Below are 24,657 nucleotides of genomic sequence, written 5' to 3'. Positions count from 1 at the left end.
CCACAGATCACCATCATCTGAATCTCATTTCCTTATTGTACACCCAAAAAAATGGCAAAAAAAAGATTAATCAAATCAAACTCAATGATGAATGGGTTTGATTTCAAAGCTTTCTTCAATGCCAATAATCTCTATATCATTGTAGTCTTGAAAAGAACTGTATATCCTTAAAAGTAGTGTTCAGTAATGTAATAATAGTTATTTTTTAAAATATATAATATTTTTTTATAATATATATATATATATATTCTTGATATCAATATGTATTAAAAATTTTAATTTAAAATAAAAAAATTAATTTTTTATTTTAAAAATATAAACAAACCAAACCACGAAAACAAGCATTATCAATAACCCATGTGAAAATATTTTTAATTAAAGTTCCAGAATTAGTGGTAATGACTTAAGGAATCAATTATTGCTCCCTCTTATTTTGCAACACCAAATAAATTCAATAGGCGTCCAATAAAGAAATGGTGCTACCACAGTGGAAATCTTCTTTGGTCAACATTAATAAATAATTTTAAAAAATATAATTTATACCGCATTTCAAAACACATTTATAATCATAATCTTATTTTAAGATGCCAAGTTTTATATATTAATTTAAACACATTCATAATCTTATTTTAAAATGCCAAGCTTCATATATTAATTTGACAAGTTGAGCAGCATGATCAGAAGAATAATGTGCATGACTGGATACCGAGGGAGAGTGTGCCTCAGGATGGAAGATTTGGTGAAGGTATTTAACATGGAATTTGACTCCCAACCATGCATTTTAGCTCAACAGAAGGCCTTGCTGACTTCATTTCTACAGAGTGAGAAGTAGCTCTTAACTGCAGATTCCATCTCAGCCTGCCCAAGACCTGAATCTGTGACCTCCGTCCAGGTGGAATTCCCCAGTCGCAACTCTTGGGCACAATTGAGAATTAATTATTGATATAAAACATTTTTTTTTTAAATAATATATATTATTTTGATATATTTTCTAACAAAAAAAATTACTTAAAAAAGAAGAAGACTATTATCACTCTCTAATACTCCCTTAATTTTTCTGCTGTGCACACGAGAACAGACTTTCAACGAGGCAGGTAAAGTATGGCCCTTAATGTTCAAGCTTAAAGAGTTATTGAGGGCACAATTGAGAATTAATTATTGATATAAAAACTTTTTTTTTTCAAAAAAAATATTATTTTGATATATTTTCTAACAAAAAAATTACTTAAAAAAGAGAGACTATTATCACTCTCTGATACTCCCTTAATTTTTCTGTGCCGCACACGAGAACAGACTTTCAACCAGGCAGGTAAAGTATGGCCCCTAATGTTCAAGCTTAAAGAGTAATTGAGGGTTTAATAATAGTTATTTTTCAAAATATTTTTTATTTATAAATGTATTAAAATAATATTTTTTATTTTTTATAAATTATTTTTGATAACATCACATCAAAATAATTTAAAAATATAAAAAAATATTAATTTAAAATAAAAATGTAAAATGTAAAAACAATCACTCTCTTAATTTGAAATCTAAGACGCTAAAGGCCCTGTTTTTTTTTATCACAAAAGAAATAGATGAACGGTTAGTTCGACAAGTATTATATGGCCTGTATGCCACTCCCCACTTACTAAGATTGCAGTTTGCATGACTATAGGCAGTTCTAATGAACTTCGAAGACAGGTTAAGACAACCAATGTACACTGTTCTTGAGTTATGTAAAAGAAACATCAGTTCTTTACATAATGCTATGATCTAATGATAAAAAAAAAAAAAAACCTATTCAGTGTAAGGTCATCAAACCATATCCGAGGTTTCACGGTTACTCTCGCAAATTCCTGAAACCAAACATCTGAATGAGAATTTCACATTTTTGTTCTCAGTTGGTACTGATAGAAAGGTATTGATTCTATTGGCCACAGTGGCTCTGTTATAGTATGCTTACTGAAATATTGACGTGAAAAAGTCCTTTCCGCTCAGAAAACACTACTCAAGAAGCCCCTACAGGAGAAAGAAATTGATCACTCGATGAAAAAGATGATAGTGACGGTGCTAATTTAGGAAAACATGGATGTTTCTTACCAAAATCCTGAGGCTTTCTTAGCTCCGTTTCTGCAAAACATAAACCAGAATAATACGATTTCATCATGGGAGCAAGATTTACACTTGCAAATATGCACATGTATACGCAAAACACAAGCACACGTGTAGTTTTGATTAAAAACTAAGAAACGGATGGCAAACTTTGCAGCCTCCTTAACACACAAAGCACCAGTTGTGCAAGCATAAATTACCTAGGTTTCCCCATGAATGCATCGTTTACATCATCAGTACTTGGCTTTTCAGAAAATGTTGACAAGATCACGTACTTCTCTGTCCCTGATGGTTGATCCACTCTCTTGTATAACTCATAACGATAGGGGTAAGACATCCTAAAAATCATACAATTAGATTGTTTCACATTGTTTCATTCACAAAAATGCTTCCGGAAGAAAAGAATTTGTCAGGGTAACCCATTAATCTGTTTGTTAGTTTCCATACAGCGTGTTCTAGCAGACATCAGATATTTTCCAACAGACAACAAAGACACCGGTCTAGGCAGGCAGGTTATATACGATTGATTTATGGCTCATAAGATCAAATTATTAAGGATTATTCCTCAAAAGAACAAAGTGTTACCAAGATCTGATTTATGACTTGGCCACAAAAAAAGAAAAAGAAAACGAAAAAGAACAAAAAACCCCTTCAATGAAGTCACTACCTAGATCGGTACCAAAACAAGTAAGTTGAAAGTAGAATGTGGAAACTCTAGAATCTCATGTAATGAAACCTAATAACAATCATATCTGGTATAAACTTTGGTTACCTCAAAAAGTATTAATCTCATGGTGATCATACCTGAGAGCTCCCATAATAGGATACTGAGTTCCTGCATAATAGAGAAGGCGGAAGAAATAGCAACTTTCAAAGGAAGCAGCATACTCCAGTCTCTTGTCCCGGCCCATTGTCTAAAAGAAAGTAACTTAGGATTTATGAACTGATAACTCCTACTGATGTCAATTACATGAGCTCGCTGGTAGCATACTACTTACTTGCATAACACCACTAGAACCGGGTAAGTCCTGAATTTGAAGGGATTCAAAAGGATTTGTCAAATACTATTCACACAAATGTGTTCCAGGCAAGAAATTTTAAGATTTTAACAGTAACATGAGTTTGATAACAAGAGAGGACGGTAATACATTAAGCATAGTAACAGAGTGCATAAAATACTGAAAACACCAAAATAAAATGCTTTTAATAATTCAAACATTTATTTCTTCACTTCCCCGATAACTAGAAGGAAAAGGGAAAAAGAGAAGCAAAACCTTGCTAGTTTGATCAACAGGGCTAGTTTCTTTGTGAGGACAGTTTTTTTGGATGAAATGGGTAATTCTTGCATGTTCGAAAGCATGTTATGTTCACCATGAATTGTTCACAGCCATTAATTGTTCTCCAAACATGAAATGTAGGATGGACATAGCAGAAATCTTTCTAAGGAAATTTTGATGAATTTAGATAATAATCCCAACCTTGAGCCTTGGATTAATAAGAATAACTGGTCGGCTCCCAGCAGCAACAGTCATGGCTTTTAGATCCTGCAGATTCAACCTCAAGCTTAAAAAATAAAAGATGCAGCTAAAGTATGCCTAGTAAATTTCTTCAGAAGGCGGGATGACACAATTTCCAAAATACTTACATCTATGATACAATTCCCTACTGCATTTTGAGGAGCCACTAAGATGAACAAATCATCTTCTTCGCTGACCTCCTGTTCCCCTGAAATGATGAAAAAAAATATAAATGAAGAATTTGATTAAACAATGTTCCCTAAGTTATTAATGCACCGGATAATGAGTTTAAAAGATACAATGAAAGATATGTGAACCTACTTGTCATAAGACTTAACTTTCAATAAAAATGCATGACTAAAGTATCATATACTGGAAGCATGAAATCACTTACTAATCCAATCCCATACCTATAGAACCAATCTTGATGAAGTTTCCCTTAGCACCATAATCACCCCAATCCATGAACTCCAGAATATTTCGAGTACCGGCCAGTTGCAAAGGCATTCCAGCAAGTGCACCTTCCCCCATAGACCCTTGAACACAAACCTGATTCAAAAACTCTGAATAACAGGATAGGAATAAAAAACAGTTGCAGAATTGTATCCCAACAGCTAAATTACCTTGACATGCTTTCCATCATCTGAAAATGAAAGAGCAATGACTCGAACAAGTTCCATTAAGGTACCTATCCGATAAACATCCTGTGGATCATAAGATATGGTCAAGTCTGAACAAACATACAGTAACTCAATAGAAGAATTTCCTTACCATTTCCGGGTTCAGCTCTGGAATGTTAATGTCCACCTGTCAATGTAGATCACGGTTCACATAAAAGTTAATATGCAATGGGTATAGACATGTTTCCAGATCCAAAAACTACATAAGATCCAAAAACTACATAACAATATACTAAAATTCAGTAAACCTTCCAAAACAATCATCCATGAACACGCAGTCATGCATAAAAGAAGCATTATGCTAGTACCATGCTAACACAACATGTTCTTGTTTATAGCCTATGAGCAAAGATAATGACATAGTTTGTGGTTTAGCTACTCTTCTTAAAAAAGGTACTTTGCACCAGAAAAGGGAGGAATGGCCTAGAAATTTCCTCTAACCATATATGAAACACTTTATTGTTTCAGTTTGAAGAAAAAATGCATAGGAGCATTTGTATCTAGCTTAGTAATGATATAGAACAGATATTTGTTCTGCTGTTTGCCAACAATGTCTTACCTCAATGCTAAATAAACTGTGAAATTCAATAACTACAACACAAGAAAGCAAAGTTTCTGGTTGAGTAAACAGAAATTGTGTTGCTTGCTAGATCAAGGCTGTTGGGTTTCAAGTAGAAAAAAATATGCACAACATTTGCATCTTACCCTTAATCTTGTTCTACCATCATTTACAGCTCTCTCTGTGGCTTGCAGCACATCATCGTAGAAATAATTCCTGATTTCTCTGGAATGAGGGATATTATTTAATCTAGTGGGAATTCCTCTCCATTTATCCTGTAAAGAGCTAAAGAAAAATAAGGGGTGTATAACAGGATTACTTCTTGGAGTTTTCTTAAAATCTAAACGAATTTTGGGTAAAGAAAAGCTACCGTTGACTTGTAGAAAACATAGCTTTAACCATATACCTGGCTAACTGATGCCTGGCTAGAGCGACTTCCACTTTCAGGAACTGAATTTTCTGCATGAAGAACAGAACACGATAAGGATGGAGAATTCAATCAATTGATGTTACTTAATGATATATGACATAAATTCACACGAGTCTCTTTAGAATCTTAGATCATGCATGCTTGACACCTAAGTTTCTTGGACAGAAAACATTCATTACACTTCAAATTACCAAGTAATAAATAATAAACATTAAAGCTGCAAACTCAATGGCTCCAGAAACGGCATGTAGGAAGCAACATGTGTGGAAGTAACAATACACAGAAGAAAAAAAATATCATTTTCAGCAATTTATTGGCTTCACTAGGAGCAAGAACCTGCTTTGCAGCTTGCTCTAAGCAAAAGACCTAGTCATAGGGAGAAGGTAATGGAATAGGATAAACTCATTTCCTTCTTATATACATATTTAGATAGCTGCAAATTTAAAAGACTTTCTAGATCAATTGTGAAATAATAAAACAAAATGAAAAGGTCAACAACTTAAAAAGTGTATCATTTAGGTTCCAAAAGAAATGCAAGGTTTAATTTGGGAAAAAAGTTTCCTCTTGTGAAAACTATTATTTTTCACACTAGGCAGAGGCCATAGGGAGATCTTATCAGGATATTGGTTGATGAGTAGCAGAATCTGTTTTATAAATTGATAAGAACAGTTTGTCAACGCAAAAAAAAATAATCTAAATTAATGGTTTTCGGGCTCGCACAATGGAGGAAGAGCATTCACTTCAAATAACATAGTCATAGAAGCAGCATGTGGATTGGTAATTAGTCTAAGTTGATTTAAAACAAGTGAACAACTGATGTTAAGCACAAGATAAAATCAAGAGTCTATCAAAATGATTCAAACAATATTTTCACTTCTAGAGTAGTTTTGATAGCCAGATAAAGGAGAGAATATTGATCTCTGAAAGATATAAATCTTGTGCAAACTAGCATAAAGCACTTCAAAACTTGAAAACACATACCAGATTTTACCAATTTTACTTCATCTCTCTGCACTTGAGATAACAAAGAATCTATTTCTTTGAAGACTACTTCTTTTGACCGGTTTCCATCAATCTGCATTTTAAGATGAAGTGACAAACAAAAATTATAGACAGAAAATTAGCAGAATAAGTGAAATAGAATAACAATAAGAAAAATTGAAATTACCTTAACCATAATGTTTGAGTAGGTGGACAAGATTGCTTCTGCATTTTTCTTGTATATATCAAGACGTGCCTTTACCTAAAGACAAGTTGAAAAGCATCAAATACACATGGCATATAGATGGAAAAAAGAAGCTAAAGTTTCCAAACAGATACACAATTTGTGTAAAGTGCTTGTTATAGAAACAAGCATCCTTTTCCTCAAGTTAGGAGGGATAAAATCTCTTGGTATACAGCTATAGAGAAGCAGAAAAAATTAAACAGGGAAGTATTTCTCAACTCGCAGTTGTACATGTCACAATGGAAGGATGAGCAATGAACAACTGTGACAGTGTCATACCTTTTCTTCAGTGTCATCTGGACGTGTTATAAGTCTTGCTTTAATTTCTTCGGTCTCAGGAGGGAAATTTTTCACATGGTAAATCTTTCCTGTCTCTGGGTCAAGCCTTCTACCAACACATCTGTCGATCAGAATTTCATCAGGAACCTGAGTATTAAAAGATACATCTCATGAATATAAAAGACACGGAAAGATTGAGCTAGAAAAATGTATAATGCATGCCAAGGTATATTATCACAGAGAACCTTCTCCCTTACTCTGAGCATTTAACATTTAAAGCATCCCATATATAGGAGAAAATTTTGTTAGGACATATGACAGATGTAAAACCAGTGTTGGCATTCAAAGTATGTGATACGTTGAAGACAATAACAATTAAAGACATATATTTAATATTCCTTCACTGGTAGAAAAACTAACAGCAGATTCACAAACAACATACAATTTTGGAATTATCCTAAAAGCTCTTATCTGTTTTTTTGAGCACCAAAACGTACATAAATTTTGATATCCATGTATGAAAATTTTGTTTCTTGTGCGAATATTGGGGTATTGTCCAATAAGTTTTGTAGTGAATAAGTTCCTAATAACCTCATTGGAAGTGGAGCAATATCATTGTCTGGCATAATCATAAGCAATGATAGCATCATTGTTTTACGTACATCCAATACAACATAGATATCTGGCCTAACGTTCAATTTTTCAAGACTTTCTGCTTGGGAAGAACTCCGTGGATAGCCATCTAGAAGCCATCCTTTTTCCTTCGCATCTTCCAATGATAATCTTGCTGTCACCATCTACAAAATGAGACAAAATGAGACAATATTCCTTGGGCACCTGAGAGAGGAAATGAAAACAATATAGAAGCCAGTAAAGGTGCATGAAGGAAATAATACAGCTGTCACAATTTCATCAGGAACCAGACGACCAGCATTCATGAACTCTTTAGCTTTATTGCCAATTTCTGTCTCCGCAGATACTTCAGCTCTTAGAAGATCACCAGTTGATATGTGCACCAATCCAAACTGTAAGAATCAACAAGAATAGAATATGAGACTATGTAATCATCACTTAGACTCGTGACAATAAGACCTAAACAAGCTACTTTCTCAATGAAAGGAAATCAACTCCAAAATTCATTAGGAGTAGCTGAGTGAGAAGATAGACTGGAGAGAATGAAGCCTAAACAAACTACTCTCGGAATAAAATGAAATCAACTACAAGGTCGAATAGGAGTAGCCGATTAGATACTCTGCCACAAGCTAAACACAATTTCTAATCAAAGGGGAAAACTCTCTCCAATTCATTTTCAAAGATGATTATATCCTGTAAATATATGACAATCTTCTTCATTCTAAACAATTACGCATTGTAAACTAACCCTCTCCTTTCCCTCAATCCATCCCACCGCAAATAATTAAAACTTCTTTTGTGCAATTCAAATTCCGCCCCCCACCCACCCACCGAATTGCAAAGGGAGAATGACTTATTTCCAAATGCCAATTTGTAAATTCAATGCCATGTGAACCCTCATAATCCAAATAACTCCAAAGCTGGTGCTTCAAACAACCAACCAGTGACCATAAAAAAGGAGAATTAAAGATTACAACAGGAATGATGAAAGGTTACCTTCTTGACAATTAGTTCACATTGAGTGCCTTTGCCAGATGCTGGTGCACCTGATATCATCACCTTCAAAGGCCCACTTGTGGAACAACTCACCCTCAATATTCCCTGCAAGTCCCAAAGAAAACAGACATATGAACTTACTACATGTACTTAACATCAAGTCATAAACCGGGAAAAGAAAGTACACTTATATATATATATAAGAACAAACAAACCTTGGGTTTGGAGTTTATCCCGAAAAGGGTTTTGGAACGGGGGCCAAAGGAGACAAGATGGCGATGTTGAAGAGAAGATTCTTGGAAAGAGAGAGATGATGAAAAAGAAGAGGAGGAGGCAGAGAGAGAAGAGAAAGTGGAGAGGGGAGAGAGAGGGGTGGAAGGGGCATTGGTAGTGTGGAAAGAGGACACTGAAGAGGGTAACATTGTATGTCAGTCTTCTTTGCAGAGAGAAAGAAAGAAAAGGTTTTTCGCGGAGGACAAGGAGGTGATGATGGTAGGTGCTGGTAGAATAACGGATTAACGGACACCACAGATTCTTTTCTTTCCATTTTTTGAGGCCTCCATTTTTTTCTCTATAGGGCTTCAAAAGATTAAAAAAAGAAAAAGAAAAAGAAAAAAGATGATCTATGGTTATGAAGATATTTTGGAATTTGCACAGTATCAAATATACGACAATTTTTCTCTTTCACAGCCATCCTGTGTACTCAACTCGCTTACCATACGAACCATTTCCAAGGATTGAAAATGTCCCGGTTAATTTTACTATTATATTTTTTAGTACCATGACATCTACTTCAAGCTCTCAAATTGCTCACTTTCAGCTTGCAGCTTAAAAAATTAACTTTCCATGCTTGTTCTTCGACGTCCGACTGTTGTTTTGCTCCAATCAACGCATACCGTTTGACATCCTTTTCTACGGTTCACACGATATGCTGTTCCATGCAAATATATTTTGAGATATCATTTTGTTTGCTTGCTTGATCATTCCTTGATTTACAACATTACAGGTTAGTCTATGTTATAATGGTCTAATCCCAAGAACTATCCTTTTACCATCAAGGGAAAATTCTAACTGCAGAAGAAAAAAAAAATAAGGGGGCTAGCCATTGTGCACTAAGACACCAGTAGATTTTCTCACTACAGAGAGTGGGCATTGGATGCAGGTGAACGAGGATCATCCTCACCGCCTTAGTTCTTAAACTCCTTGGTGATGCTGGAATCTTCTCGGGAAGACGTCGCAGTATGAGAAAGCTGAGCCGAAAAACGTCTAGACTGTTTCGAGCCAAAAGGAAACAGAAGCGTAGAAGTTTATCACACCCAAACCCTACCCCTTGAAACCAACACTAATCAAGTAATTAGCAGCCTTGCGACTTGGTCAGCCGGCATCTCTTCATGTACATTTGGCAATTTCAATTCACTCATCTAACAAGAATAATGAATTCTGGTGAAGGTTCCTTCACGGTTTACAAACACCAACAAAAATTGATGTCCCAGGACCTTCAATACCTCGCTTCTTGAACACCTGTCAGGCATGCAACCGGTTGGTACCTTGAAATCTAATAATTATTTTGTAAAAAAAATTATCAGGGTGTCCCGCCTGCCACCACACAAGTTTCAGACTCTGAAACACCGTTTTCAATAGATACTGCTATTCTTTTACTGTTCATTAACATCTCTAGTTTGGCTGGTTAACTATGCCAAACTTTTGTGCACAAGTCCTGAATCTAAAACACTGAAGGGAACTCGGAAAAGTCTAATACGATTTAGTGCCTGGAAAATGTTGGGGATGACCCTAAGAGAAAGGTAAATGTAGACATGCTGATATCAGTTAAGCTGGATACTTTAAGATCAAAGCCAAATGCACAAGGAATGACATACAAGCAAACTAATGAAGAGAAAATTCAGATGATTAACACTAGTTGCATTGTATCCCATGACTATGCCAGGTGCACAATGAACGTATAACATGCTATCATGCCATGATATTCATCTAATAAAGAATTAAGCAAAACTAAGCCAAATTATTTGTTTTAACATATAGTAAACATCCTAGCAAAATAAACTCGAAGAAAAGTAAAACACAGATGGACTACTTTAAAGTGTTGCATTCATTTCTGCTCCGGTATAACAATATTTGCTTCGAACTGCCATGTCTTCAGTGCGAGAATGTTCTTCAATCCAGCTTCACTGAAGAGAACAAGTAATGCACAAACCAGAAAGATGCAAGGAACCCAACAGAGCCCATTGCAAACATTATTGCCAAAGCCATCAAGAGGGAATAGCCGAGGTACAGTGCTTCCGAGATAGGGCCACTCAAACTCTTAAGCTCAAAGATTAGATAGTTTACGGAGTAGAGGAAAATGTAGATAGCAACTGAACCTGAAGCAAAGAAGGATTTCCACCACCATTTCCAGTCCTCCACACAGAGATGCATGTAGGTTAAGACAAGAGATACTTCAGCACAAACCACCACAAGAAGGATGAAAACAATCAAGAGAAACCCGAAAACATAGTAAACACGTCCCATCCAGATGCTAGACATGATAAAGAAGAGTTCAATGAAGAGCGTGCCGAAGGGAAGAGTTCCAGCTCCAAAGACCAACAGCCAAGATGGATATTTTTGAGCTGGAATTTCCCGAGGAATCTGGTTGGTTCGAACAGGGTATTCAATATGAGGTGCCTTTGCCCCAAAGAATCCCCCAACTAGGGTAAGAGGAACCGAGATGCAGAACCACATGAAAATTAGAAGAACAAACAAAGAGAACGGAATGGCACCTGTGCTATGGCTACCCCATAATAGAAAATTCAAAGTGGTTAGAATAAAAAAGGCAATGCCAGGGAAGAAGCAAGCAACCTTCCAAGAAACTGAAACCCACCCCTTCTTATCGCCACAGCCAATTGTCCTCCAAAGACGAACTGCAACATAGCCAGCTGAAATACCAAGGATCATGTAGAAAAGTATCATGCCTATAATCAAAGTTCCACGGGAAGCTGGAGACATAAATCCGAGGGCAGCGAACATTACTGTCACAACTGCCATCCCAAGCAGCTGTACCCCATCTCCAACCATGACACACAATAGCCCAGCATTAGTTGGAGCACGGAAAACATCGCCCACAACAAGCTTCCACCCAGATAACTCCTCGTTCATTTGTGCCTGGGCTTCCTTGTCAAGCTCCTCATAACGGGTCAGATCCCGCCTGACAGTTCTCAAGAAGATGACCAGGACAATACCAGCAAGGAAGGTGATTACCATCAGAGAATTCAAGATAGAGAACCAATGGACCTTAGACCCTTCCATCTTCAAATAAGCATCCCATCTTGATGGCCACTTGATATCACTCTCCTCAAATGTAACCTCATAAGTGAAAACAATTGGCTCGTTCTCCTTGATCGGCATTGCCACAGTGGTGGGATCACACTTAACAGGAGATGGGTATTTCTCATACGGTTTCAAATTCTTAACCGATTTAGCATCATGCATGACACTACAAGGAACCACCTCAAACCCCACAACCATATACCCAGGAAGTTCTGATCCCCCACTCGCAATAGTTGGAATCACCTCGGCCGCATCTCCAGTCCCCATCACATGTGCAACATTAGCTTCCTCATACTTATGAACAAGTACAGTAAACTTCAAATGATTAAACACATAATAAGCATCCTGAAACTTAATCCCCACTGGATACCCCGTCCACCTCAAAAAATAAGACTCCTTCTTAGCATACCTTATCGCAGGCAAATTATCAAGCATCAAATTAACCTGATACATCTCATCAATCCTCTTCTTTAAGAGCTTAAAGTTCTCACCAGACAGAGGATTAGTTTGACACTGAAAGATATCACTCTCATTGATATACATCTTAAACTTATAAGGTGAATTCTCAATCCTGTCTCCCATAAGAACCTCACCAAGATTTTCAGCACTATCTTTAACACCCTCTAAAGGCTTACAAAAAGGCAGACTATAATAGCTAAAAGGTATCTCAGTCTCAATAGAAGTGATCGAGTTCACTTTCACTGATAAAGTATCACCAATACCATGTTTGTGAGGGTAACTACCAGGAAGGTAAAACCCATGCCCAGATTGCAAAACCATACAAAGGGTCAAGACCCAGATCTTAAAATGAGCAAAAGAGTTCATCTCTTTAGATTTTGAAAGGATTTCAGTCAGATCTAGGAGACCAGATCGTGAAAACAAATGATCAAACCTCAAAGTTGTGGTGTTTTTTGGTTTTTTCAGTAAAAGTTAAGATCTTGACATTAAAAAGACAAATTATAAGCAAGTTCGAGGTGAAATAAAAGAGAGAGGGAGAGAGAACCTGACCTTGCAAAAACAGTGATGCAAAAGAGAGAAACGAAGAGAAGTGTCAGTATTGTAGAAAAATTGTGCGGCAAGTGGAGATCTTTGAGATTTTGGAAAAATGGGATTTTTAAGAGACAGGAAGAATGGAAGACACGACTTTGGAAATGTCAAGGAGAGTGTTTCAAACCCAAAAGCACGTTCATCTTCAAAATACATACAATTTACATATATAAAAAAAATTAGTATTTTTTAATTATTTTAATGTATTGATATTAAAATAAAAATATTAAGAGAATTATTTTAATTTATTTTTAAATAAAAAATATTTTTTAAAAATGTCCAATTTACAATTTATAATATTAATATTGTTTTCTTTGAGCGCAACAAATCTTCTATTTTTCTTGGATTTACAATGTTTGTCATTTGTTTTTCTATTGCAATTTCAAATATTAATATTTTTAGGAAAATTACCCCCAAGTTTTTTATTTTTTATAATCTCTATCATTTTAAAATTATAAAAAAATATTCTATTCGATAATCTCTATCATTTTAAAATTATAAAAAAAATATTCTATATCGATAAAAAAAAAAATTAAATTAATCAAAACAATCAAATTAACCTATATAATCATATTAAACTGAAGAATCTAATTTTTCTCTCTTCACATTACAATTTCTTCTCTCTCTATTTAATATTAAAAAATCTGTTTTTTTCCTTGTCAGTAAACTGGATCCTCACGTATGTTTATTTTTATATTTTAAAAAATTTAAATTTTTTTATTTTTATTTTAAATTAATATATTTTTAATATTTTTAAATTATTTTAATATATTAATATCAAAAATAATTTTAACATGTTTTTTAATATAAAAATTATTTAAAAAACAGTTATAACAACACTACCAAACAAACTGTTCTTCTACTATAATTAAAAATATATTTGAAAATTTAATTAATTTAAAATATTTATTTTAAAAAATATTAAAATAACATTTATTTTATTTTCTTAACACAACAAATTTTTCATGGATTTACAATGTTTATGATTTGTTTTTCTATTACAATTTCATATATTAATATTTTTAGAAAAATTACCCAAGTTTTTTATGTTTTTATAATCTCTCTATTATTTTAAAAATTATAAGAAATTATTCTCTATAAAAAAAATTAAATTAATCAAAATAACCATATATATAATATTAAAAAAACCTAAGAATCTAATCTTTCTCTCTTCGTCTTACAACTTCTTTTCTCTCTACTTAAAATTAAAAAATCTCTTTCCTTGTCAGTCAACTGAAACCTCTCATCTGGTCACCTAAGAATATGTTTAAAAATATACTCTATTTAAAATATTTATTTTTAAAATATATTAAAATAATATTTTTTTATTTTAAAAAATTTATTTTTAACATTAAAACAATCAAAAAAATAAAATAATTAATTTAAAATAAAATAAAAATAAACTAAAAAATTTATTTTTAACATTAAAACAATAAAATAAATAAAATAAAAAAATAAACCATTTTTAAAATATTTTTAAAAACACAAAATCAGACACGACAGCACAACCTCCACATCACATCTCTCTCCGCTGATTTCACAGCCCCTATCACGACCGTTTTCACCCACATCAACTTGCTTCTGATCCACCCACAGAGAAACCCTCTAACTCAAATAAAAGTCCAGATCGACTGTAAAATCATAGTCATAGATTCCCAAAAAAAACAATTATGTCCAAAACCACCACAAACGAAGCATCCCATAAATTTCAAGCCGTCAGGCACCCACGAAACTTCCCTCGCCAACGCGTTGTTTCGCTATATTTTTCAGCCCTGAACACCATAAACAGTCGCTATTAACACCCAAATTGATTGACGATGATGGTGATTCTGGGAAAGATGGCGACAATTGATGGTTATGAAGGGCGGTTGTAATAGGTTTAGTTTGTTGTGTGGTTTGTTAAGCGGGAATCCAGGGGTGGCGTGTCTATGTTTTGGGTTGGTTAGGTGAAGGGAACTGTGGCTGAGAGAAAGATGGAGCCTGGGTTGAACAAAGAAGGTTGACATGGAGTTGTTTTGTTTTGGTTGAGAGTAGGCTATGTAAATGACAGTGAGAAGATAGGGAAGGGGTTGTGTAAACGGCAGGTATAAAGGGTTACTAATCTAAGTCGAGAGGATAAGAGATCACAATGTTGCTTTGGCTTCGTGGAGGGAGGAGTTGTGCTGGATAGTGGTTGTTTGTGGGCCGGTGATGTGGATTTATGGTAGCTGGAATGGTGGTCAGTTGAGGAGGAAAAGGAGGAGAGTAGGGGGGGTGTTTTGGACGTTGGACCATGTGAGGGGAAAATTGAAAAAGAGGCTAGTGCTGTTTAATGAAGATGATGGCTATGGAATGAGGAAGAAGATTGGTTTCAGGTGGCGTGCTTGCTTGATTGGAGAAGGAGACCGCGGTGTGGGTGATGAATGGATAAGAGGAGACATTGTTGTTCTTGATGTTTTCATATGCGGTATTAAAATTACCTGATTTTTCTTTAAAATTTCAAAGATCCACAAAAAGATTCAAAAATAAACCTTTTTTCACGCGTATTTCCCAAGACTTATGAATGTCTTCTATAATATTAGTAGAAAGAGTTGACATTGTCAAGAGTAAAAACTTAACTGCTGCAAATCCTTGAAAGAGCATCGGCAGATCGGCTGTGACATTCTCATTCTGTCTTTTATACTAAATGCTGAGAGGGAGTAAATACCTTCGGATCCAGTAAATATTTAAGGTTGATGTGGTCCGTGCTTATTGTAGAGCTCAACAACTGACATATTCATAGCACATCTGCTATGAAATTTACTCTTTACATCCTCCGACTGAAGTTCTTATACCTGGAAGAGCAGATCATTATCCCTCCATTAGTTGTTTCACTATTAAAGTTTGATGGTTGTAAGTTCACACTTAAGTCTATAAGCCACCTGAGAATCTACCATGATATAAAGTGAATGATTGTCTACTTTTCAAGTCACATGAAAACCAATGATCCCATCAAAGGCATTGATTGACATATGAGGGGTAATTATTTGTCATGTAAATTCCACCTCCTCAGCTTCTTCATCTCCGAGGTCTTCTTCATCTTCTATAATATATAAGGAGTATAGCCTTTTATTTCTACATTTATGTTCAGGTACAAAATTCTCATCACACTAAAAACAAGCTATTCGCTCTCATTTCTTCTAGCTCTTTGTTCATTATGGATTTGATGGGTTTTATAGTTGGTTTACTGGTGGGTCCTTTAAGTTATGCTAGTCGGGAGGCCGAGGTGGTTTAATTTTGGAGAGTGATCAGTTAAGGTAGTGAGACTTTTGTAGTGGTTTTATAGGGGAGTGAACGTGGCCTAAGTTATGGTTTGAGATGATTTTTGGTGAGATTGTGATGGGATCTTCTATATGTAAGGATATTCTCTTGTAACCTTGTTAGGTTATAAGATTATTTCAAGGCTTTAGGTTTTTCACCAGGTCATTTATCTACACTTCTAATCCTCTCATAAACATTAGGGCTTATTTCTCATTAATTTCTGCCATATTCCACAAGATGTCAAAATCCTGAATGCATACTTCCAAACTTCTAGTTTGTTTAAGGTTTTTAAGCTCCTCTAATGGGTCATGTTGACCCCTAAATTTACTTTACAAAGCATTAATATACTCATTCTAGTTCGCACCCCTATTTCATACACTCTTCATGAAGTTTTAGTGCCAATAAATGATCATTCCATCCAGGTAATATGAACCCAACTTAAGCTTTTTAGAGTCATCAATTTCTTTCGTCTCAAACGTAGGGATTACAATTATAAATCCACTTATAAACACCATTTCTATCAAAAGTTGGAAAATCATGTTTGGGTTTGTGGACCTTACGAGGTTGAGGTTGATATTGGTGTCTTCCCTTCACGTGTAAAGCATGCTTTGGAGTAGAATCTCTATTATAGAAAACTTGTTAATCTCTAGCAGTGTTGGATTCTTCAGCAGATACTTGCAGCCTTTGCATAATGAAACTTCGTTGCTATGAGAGCCCACCGATAAGATCCTTAAACTCCCCAAACTTAGCCTCATAATTAGATGTAGTGTTGTCCGACTTTCGACCATACACTTCTAACAATTTCATAACCTTAATATATTTAGGGGTTTGTTCTTTATTTACAGGGAGTCTTCAATCCTCTTAAAATCTTGGGATCGAGTTTCAGGTGGCATGTCTTAAATTCAAAGGTTTGAGGTTCTTATACCACTTGGTACAAACCCATTTCACAAGGTTCCAATCAAGATGTTATCCAAGAACAGTTAAACAAATCAGTCGAGAAGAAGAGTTATGGAAAGAAAATGAAATTGCAGCAATGATTTGAGCAGAAGATGAATCATTCTTAATCCCTTTTGTCATTCATTCATTGGTGGTTAATTTACTTGCCATTTCTATCTGTCCATTCCACTACGAATCTCCTAACAAATAAAAATTCTTGACAGCCTTTAAATGAGCCACACGTGGCCTTTTCTTGATAGTTCGAGACAACAAGTGTTGAGTACATTGAAGGTGGCAACGGTAAAATAAAAAATAAGAGAAGTCATGTTTTTGAGAAAATTAAATTTTTTGTTTTAAATTATTTTTTATTTTTAAGTCATTTTAGTGTAATACTATCAAAAATAAATTTTTTTAATAAAAATTATTTTTAAATAAAAAAACTTTCAAAATCAAACACAACCATACAGACTAATTTCCCTTGCAACAGTTACCCAGTCGGGTAATTATGCTAGTAATTAACTTAGGTACAAGGCAAGATCAATTTATCAGCAAGTACCTTTAAAACAAATTATACATTTTGTCGGCTATGTTCGGCCCGAGGAAAAAGAGAAAGCCGATGCCTAACTTTTGGCACCCAACCCCCGAGCTTTTGGACGCCTAACAGCAACTATAGGGTTGACGATACCTTGGGAATCTTTGCCCAGGCCCATGCCTTCAACAAAACCCATCTTCGCCATCATCTTGGATCCAAATCCTTTGGTGTGCATTTCAAAAGCTCCTAGGTTTTCAGTCTTACTATGTTTTATAGACGTTCCAGTTCTACTGCTTTGAGGTTTATTCTTCACCGAGTCAACACTGATGTCGGAGAAGTCAACACCCAAACCAAGAGATTTAGGCCGCTGGGTCACTTCAATGGGTTGTGCCATACCTTGACCATCTTTTCCCAATCCCCCACCTTGTATAAATCCCATTTTTTCCATCATCTTAGATCCAAATCCTTTAGTGTGCACCTCAAATGCACCAAACTTCGACGATGAGCTTGTAGCATCCTTGTTTTCACCAGTTCCGTTTATCTCTTGAGAATCCACTGTTATGGTCTCAGCGTCTCCAGATTGCATTACTCCACTTGATACAAACGACACTGGTTGATTAGCATATAAACCATTTCTCCCACCACTAGCATATAAACCATTTCTCCCACCACTCCCCCTTGCGCTTTTCTTCTTCCTCTTTCTGTCTGCACTAGCTGATTTTGTTCTTGGACCTTCATTAACAGCTAAATCAGCATTGTCATCGCCAGCCCCTATCAGCTGAAACCAAAAGACAGGTATCGTGCGAGGGTGAAAATTTAAAAAGCAGCTAGCAATGCACAAATCATTAAAATTGTTGGGACCAGAGCATGCAATTGCATGATGCAATTAGATGAAAATTAGGAACCTTTTCTAGACGGAGTTTATCAGTAGCTGATGGCATGCATGTGTGCTGTGTTCTTGACACTGTTACAAAGCTGAAAGAACCAAAAAAAAAAAATCTCAGCAAATTTTAGCACCAACATCAGCAAATATATGAAGAATTAGTTCATTGGTCACCTTTTCTTGCCAGAACCTTGGGTCCCACTATGCAAGCGGTAAATTGCTGCCAGTCGTCGAACCTAATGGTAAGGAAGATAATAATAATATTAGAATATTGTTAGATTTGATGAAGCCAAAAACACACAATATATTTCAGAAAAGGAGAGGGTAAATCCTTGCTAGTATGTCAATGAAGCATACAATACGATATAGAGGAATCAAGTTTTCATACCTGGGAACAATCCCGTGAATGCATGGGTTGAAAAGAAAATATGTCCACTTCATCCAAAACAATTTGCTCTAGTTTCTACAATTTAAAAGGGAAAAAAAAAAAGATGAAGTCATTAGTTCTTTGCTATTAGTTATTATTTTTTGTGATTTGTTATGCTTGCTAGACAGCTCAGTACAATTCATTGATGACTAGAAGGCACATGGCATTATAAACATCATCGAAAAGCACAGAACACCATCAATTTCTCCAGCTTCATAAGCATATAGACAAAATCAAGTAAAAGACAATTGTAAACTCTGATCATGGTTAGACAGGAAAGAAAAGGAAGGAACCATACTTTGCCCTTCGGCTGGAAAGAAAAAGGAAGCAGCAAATAACTAGTAGGTAAAGTAGAAACGCCCAAATATTTCCTTCTCAATCATGTCCAATTTGGAAGAACTGACAATGTCAGGCCCTAAGGGAAAAGGAGGGATTCCTCTCTTCCTTCATCGGGCATACATCCACCTCACCAAATGGAATGTACAATCCATCCTTCTCATCCCTTCCATCTCTGTTTCATCCATCCATTTCCATTTCCAAACAAACACAACACCATGCCTTGATTTACAGTCCCATAGATAAATTCTTCTTTTTTTTTTCCCTGATAGCTGCACTTGCAAACTAAGTGCATGTTTAGTATTGCATTTCCAGCTGCATTTTGGTGCATTTGAAAAGTGTGTTTGCCTTGAAAAAACATCAAATTGATTTTTTTTAGTATTTTCCAATTATTTTAATGTGTTGATATCAAAAATGAAAAAAAAAGAAATCTGAAAAAGAATATTTTGATACATTTCCAAGTAAAAAACACTTTTGAAAGCCCTCTGCACCACAATAACAAACACGCACAAAAGGTACCAACATGTTAGTTCTCATTCAAACTAACTTAAAATGCACCGTTGATCATTTATTTCATCCATTCATGTTGCTTTGAAATTAAAAGGAGCTAATAAATCAATTCCTTCCTTAGCTGATAGGTACACAAATGAATAGCTGTTTGTGATGCTGTCAAACATATCATTGACAAAAAGAAAGGAGGGAACAATCAATCTAATAAGAATTCATTTACCTTATTTAATTTCTCCATATCAATTCCCCGGGCCAGCATTCTTTGACGACGCTTGACAGCAATCATTTCTTTACGATGTTTCTTTTTTTCACCTGAATGATTAGCATGTTAAAAACATGCAAAAAAGTTAGTTGCACCCAGTAGTGTCAATTTCCAGAGAAATCAAAACATCAGAGAAGAATAGCTTCTAACTCCAAGACGCTGAAGCAACCAACTACCTTGCTAGCATCATTTTATACTCTAAGAAGCAAAGGGGGGTACAAAGGGTTCCAGAGAGACATGCACGAGGACATATAAACATAAGAGTATGGGCACAACACGCTAATACATGAAGACAGTAGGTTACACTTTCAATCCCAGTACTGGCAATCATACAACACTGAATGGGATCACAATCTCCAACTTACAAAATGCCAATTAAAGAAGATCATAGATATACAGCATGTTACATGTAGAATGCAATGCATTAGGATAAATGCGTATACGTAAACATTACCAGGAAAATTTCTAAAGTTTTTACTCCTTTGAGCCTCTAAAGGCCAAGACTGAGGCAAGCGGGCAACATGCTTCTTTTTGGCAGAGATGATTCTTGGATCCTTTACAAGCATAAAATCATCCAAAAATGGAGACACATCTCTGGCAGACAAAGAATGGTACTTTCTTGATTGGGGTTTCTTCATACCATAACTTCTAGATGCCTCCTCGAGGGCAATCCCACTCAACTTCTTTAGAGTCTCATCGAAGAAACCACTAGAAGAAATATCCTTATCTGAATCACCCAAATCATTTTCTACCAACCATTTGGCATCTAGAATACTGGAGCTGCCAATTCCTTCCAAGTAATCTTTTACAACTTCATCATCAACATCCGTTTCACAATCAGATGTGCCTTCAGAGTCATCACTTTGAGACACAACTCGTTGTCCTTGTTCAGAAGATTCGGAGCTTTCATCCAGTGACTCGTCACTTTCCCCATCAGATATATCTTGGGTGAATAAATTTATGCTTCCAATAGACAAAAAAGCTGAATTTTTCTTCTGAGAAAATGCTGCAGTCAGCATTTCTTCACCTGCCTCACAGTTAGCAGTATCATCAGCATCCATTTCTTTATCAGAAGATGATGAATCAAAAGAAGATCCTTTCTTCTCTTCCTCTTCCATTTGCTTTGAGGATGATTCAGCACCAGTGGTAGCCTCAAGTTCCTCACAGAACCCCAATCCCTTGTGTGAGCTCTCACCAAGTAGAAAATCTGAACTGTAGTTGTAAGTTGAATTCAAATTATAGGGCTTCGAAGTTGGTGTTTCATCTAAATATGCAACAATCTCAGTCTCCTTGGAATGCACTACAACAATAGGTTGCGATTCATCCATACCTCTGCCTACACCCTCCTATAATATTCAAAAAGAAAAAAAGAAAGAATAACACTGTAACTAGAATCACCCAAATTAATATTTTACCAACTTCTAATCTTACACAACAATTAAAAAGGTTAAACAAAATGAACACTTCTGTATTCATTTGTCTGGCAGTGAATGATTGCCACATACTTTTTATTAAAGGGAGAAACTTTACTCGAGCTCCATTTTAATAGATTGATATTTAGGTGAATTTCAATCAAAGTCCATCGTGAAAATCCAATTTGAACAACCTTTTTCCTTTCATTTTCGTTAATGTATATTCAGAATGCATGCAAATACATAGACGAACCCCCCTGATTTTGATATTATAGATAAAAGAAAATAAGAGAAATGATCAAGCCAGTGAAAGACATTTCTTATTTCCAATGCCCAGGAATTAGTGTAAATTTTATTAGCTGCAAAAAGAAAATGACAAAGCATCCATTTTGAGCCCTAAACTAAAACAGAAAAAGAAGGAAAGGAAGCAAACTTGAACCTGAAAATTCTAATCACTCCAATTCTAAATTGATACCCAATTTTTCGAGATAGTTCTCTTCATCCAGTCTACTCATACACATTTTTTCATGCAAACAGCCGGAAAGCAACTCCTAGTAAGTAACAATACCTGAAGCTCAGAAGAAGGATAGCTATAACCAAAAGCATTTTCACAGGATTTACGAGGCCCATTCTTCGAACCAGAACCCACTTTTCCTTGACTAGAATTCCCCGGTTTCGAAACCCACTTGGAATTCGAATTCACATTAACACTCCTTCCTGCAATTCAACACCATAAAGGAATCTAAAAATAAAGCATAGAAGAACCCGAGAAATTAATTAAAAAAACAATTTCACTTCACACTATTCGAAAACCCTAATGCAGTTGAAAACTAAGCTAATCTGAACTTATGCGTTTTGATCTTTTTCAGCAAAAAAAAAAAATGAGAAAGAATTAGCGGACGGACCTGAATGGATGGGAGACCAGTCTTCCAAGAGACCGCCATCGATAAAGAGGGAATTTCGAGTTGATTTTGATCGCCTTCTGCTGCTTCCGCCGCCTCCACTGTCGGTTTTGGCATTTCTGTTGTTGTTTTGATTGTTTCTGTTTTCGTTGCTGTGATTGGGTCTTCTCTTACCTCCTCCTGCCATGTCTGCCGTGTCGATGTCCTCTCGTCGCCGGCTTCCAATTGAAGAAGAAGAAGATGGCTTTCTCGGTTTTTTCTTCCGTTAGAGCATCTTCAATGGGGAGAAGCATTCTCGGTTTTTTCTTCCGTTAGAGCATCTCCAATGGAGAAGCAAATGGAGAGCTAAAAATAAAAAATTAATATTTTGATTTTTTTTTGTTTGTTTTGTACATTCTAAAAGAGAAGTCAAATAAAATGTTAAAATGTTTTTTTTTTTTCTATAAATGCTATTTCTACATATTTCTTTAAAGAGCCAAAACCAACAAATTAGGATCACTAAAAAAATAGACCAACTAAATAAAATGTAGACATGTGGAAAAAAATAATATTAAACATATTAAAAAAATAATAAAACACTTATTTTTTTCATTTTAATACAAATGACTTTTTAAATGGCTTTTTTTTATTGAAATAAATATAATAAAATAAATTATATTTATACTATTTAAAATGCTTTTTTATTGATTTAACTTTTTAAAATAACATTTTACATTGAAGATGATCTTACCGAGGATCAATTTAGCTTTTCAAAATAGCATTTTGTATTGGAAATGATCTCACGAGAGTGGCATCGGCCAATAGGGTCGGTGTAGTGTGGGCCCATTTCTTATTGAGGAATACTTGTTTGGGTATCAAAAGAGGCGTGCCGTGGCATATACCTTCCCTCTGCGGTTTTGATCCATTGAGGATCCACGACGTGTCGTTTAACTATGGGTAATTTACAATTTGACCTCCTAAGATTTAAATGTTGTCCCAATTTCACCAAAAACCTTTGTTTAGTTTCAATTAAGCTCCATAAGCGTCACATTTCTTTCAAATTCAAAATCCGTTAGCTCCGTTAATGGAACCATATGTACATATTTCTCACGTGTACGGTTATAAGACCAGCGCCTTGAAGTTCGACCCGACCCAAAGCTTAAAAAAAAAAAAAAAATCTTTGAAGTGATGTAATTCTGAAAATAAAAAATTAGATTTTTCATTAACCAAACTCTTTGATGTTCAGAAATTAAGGTAACTTGATATTAACAAATGTATCACTAGACTCAGTAATTAATTAATATAAATTATTTTAAGTAAATATAATAACTAACAATATAATTAAAATATTTAAAGTAAAAAAATATGAGGGAAAAGAATTTATAAACTTGTTTTTAATGTAATTCTACAAGCTTATGTTCATATATCAAGTATCAAATCGTATTTGAGTATTGTTTTTATTAACTTGTAAAAGCTTTATAGTATAATTACATTTGATGAATCTACACCAAACTTTTTACACAACTTAAAAAAATTCATTATTTAAGATTTTTTTCTAGGTGAAATTCCTTCACCAATACCAAAAGTTTTTATCTAAATTTAAAAAGATTACAATGATAATTTTGTTTTCACAATAAACTCTCTCGTTTTAGTGGATAATTCAATGGAAGTTATAATATGTTTATATTTCATAACATAGTGCTTAATGAATTTGAAGGTATTTAAGTGTAAGGAGAATGAAATTAAATACCCTATACTAGAATATGAAGATTTAATAAGACAAGTTAGAGTGTTGCATGATTTTTGTAGTAGTTTTACTCTTAAAATAGCTTATATATCATATATGTTTGGATTTTTTTGCTAATTTTATATTAGACAAGTTATATTTATATTTTTAAGAAAAACTAGTTGTTTATACTTGTTAGTATTCTTCTGACAAATAAAATGATCAATCATTTTAGATTGATCAAGACAGTTGGTCGACCCATTCCTATAAAATTTTCAGATGTTCAACACTAATAAATAAGTGATTGATCGTTTCATTTGGTAATCCAAAACAAGCAACTGATTTATGTATAATTCTAAATTTAATAGTTTAAACTAGATGAATTCTTATTAGATTTTATCTAATTATTAACCATCAAATGTATGTACATTAAAATATGTGAAATCATTTTAATTATGTTATTAAATAAGATATAAAAATTTATATTTAAGCAATAAAATGAACATTTATTCCAAGTCTTCATTTTGCTCCTTTCTTGGACTTACAAATTAAGTTCTCTACGTAATCTACTATGCTTATTGATATTTTCTCTGTATAAAACCATTCTAAAGCTTATTTTCAAATAAGCATATTATTAGTCAATTTTTTATTTTATTATTATCATCAAAATATATAAAAAATTAACTGTGTGA

General features: G+C 34.6%; 3 protein-coding genes across 3 annotated transcripts; all 3 read right to left on the bottom strand.

Annotated features, from left to right (window-relative positions):
* Positions 1–1,520: 1,520 nt before the first annotated feature.
* Positions 1,521–8,986, bottom strand: LOC105121124 (adenylate kinase family protein). The gene is made up of 20 exons (XM_011019651.1): positions 8,629–8,986; positions 8,414–8,518; positions 7,681–7,809; positions 7,447–7,581; positions 6,785–6,931; positions 6,449–6,523; positions 6,262–6,355; positions 5,257–5,309; positions 4,997–5,125; positions 4,383–4,418; positions 4,235–4,315; positions 4,022–4,160; positions 3,740–3,819; positions 3,573–3,638; positions 3,093–3,122; positions 2,899–3,008; positions 2,295–2,432; positions 2,083–2,112; positions 1,946–2,001; positions 1,521–1,838 (listed from the first exon to the last, which is right to left on the bottom strand). The coding sequence occupies exons 1-19, from the start codon at positions 8,833–8,835 to the stop codon at positions 1,977–1,979; spliced, it is 1,809 nt and encodes a 602-aa protein (XP_011017953.1). The 5' UTR covers positions 8,836–8,986; the 3' UTR covers positions 1,521–1,838; positions 1,946–1,976.
* A 1,301-nt stretch (positions 8,987–10,287) lies between these two features.
* Positions 10,288–12,915, bottom strand: LOC105121123 (Endomembrane protein 70 protein family). The gene has a single exon (XM_011019650.1). The coding sequence runs from the start codon at positions 12,557–12,559 to the stop codon at positions 10,586–10,588; it is 1,974 nt and encodes a 657-aa protein (XP_011017952.1). The 5' UTR covers positions 12,560–12,915; the 3' UTR covers positions 10,288–10,585.
* Positions 12,916–17,468: 4,553 nt separating this feature from the next.
* On the bottom strand, positions 17,469–22,528 carry LOC105121122 (D111/G-patch domain-containing protein). Its single transcript, XM_011019648.1, has 8 exons — positions 22,264–22,528; positions 21,927–22,075; positions 20,401–21,292; positions 19,905–19,996; positions 18,800–18,874; positions 18,586–18,647; positions 18,434–18,503; positions 17,469–18,306 (listed from the first exon to the last, which is right to left on the bottom strand). The coding sequence occupies exons 1-8, from the start codon at positions 22,445–22,447 to the stop codon at positions 17,617–17,619; spliced, it is 2,214 nt and encodes a 737-aa protein (XP_011017950.1). The 5' UTR covers positions 22,448–22,528; the 3' UTR covers positions 17,469–17,616.
* Between the last annotated feature and the right edge of the window lie 2,129 nt (positions 22,529–24,657).

This window comes from Populus euphratica, unplaced genomic scaffold (assembly GCF_000495115.2).
Source record: "Populus euphratica unplaced genomic scaffold, PopEup_1.0 scaffold31.1, whole genome shotgun sequence".
Classification (NCBI taxonomy): Eukaryota; Viridiplantae; Streptophyta; class Magnoliopsida; order Malpighiales; family Salicaceae; genus Populus; species Populus euphratica.
This window is presented reverse-complemented; position numbering and strand designations above follow the sequence as displayed.

Coding starts and splice junctions, on each gene's coding strand:
- LOC105121124 (XM_011019651.1), bottom strand. CDS start 8,835: ATGTTACCCTCTTCAGTGTCCTCTTTCCACACTACCAATGCCCCTTCC. Junction 2,113..2,294: donor GCATTCATGGGGAAACCTAG/GTAATTTATGCT, acceptor TATGTTTTGCAG/AAACGGAGCTAAGAAAGCCT. Junction 2,002..2,082: donor AAGAAAGCCTCAGGATTTTG/GTAAGAAACATC, acceptor TTTCTCCTGTAG/GGGCTTCTTGAGTAGTGTTT.
- LOC105121123 (XM_011019650.1), bottom strand. CDS start 12,559: ATGAACTCTTTTGCTCATTTTAAGATCTGGGTCTTGACCCTTTGTATG.
- LOC105121122 (XM_011019648.1), bottom strand. CDS start 22,447: ATGGCAGGAGGAGGTAAGAGAAGACCCAATCACAGCAACGAAAACAGA. Junction 21,293..21,926: donor ATCCTTCTTCTGAGCTTCAG/GTATTGTTACTT, acceptor TGAATATTATAG/GAGGGTGTAGGCAGAGGTAT. Junction 18,307..18,433: donor ATAAACTCCGTCTAGAAAAG/GTTCCTAATTTT, acceptor TTTTGGTTTCAG/CTGATAGGGGCTGGCGATGA.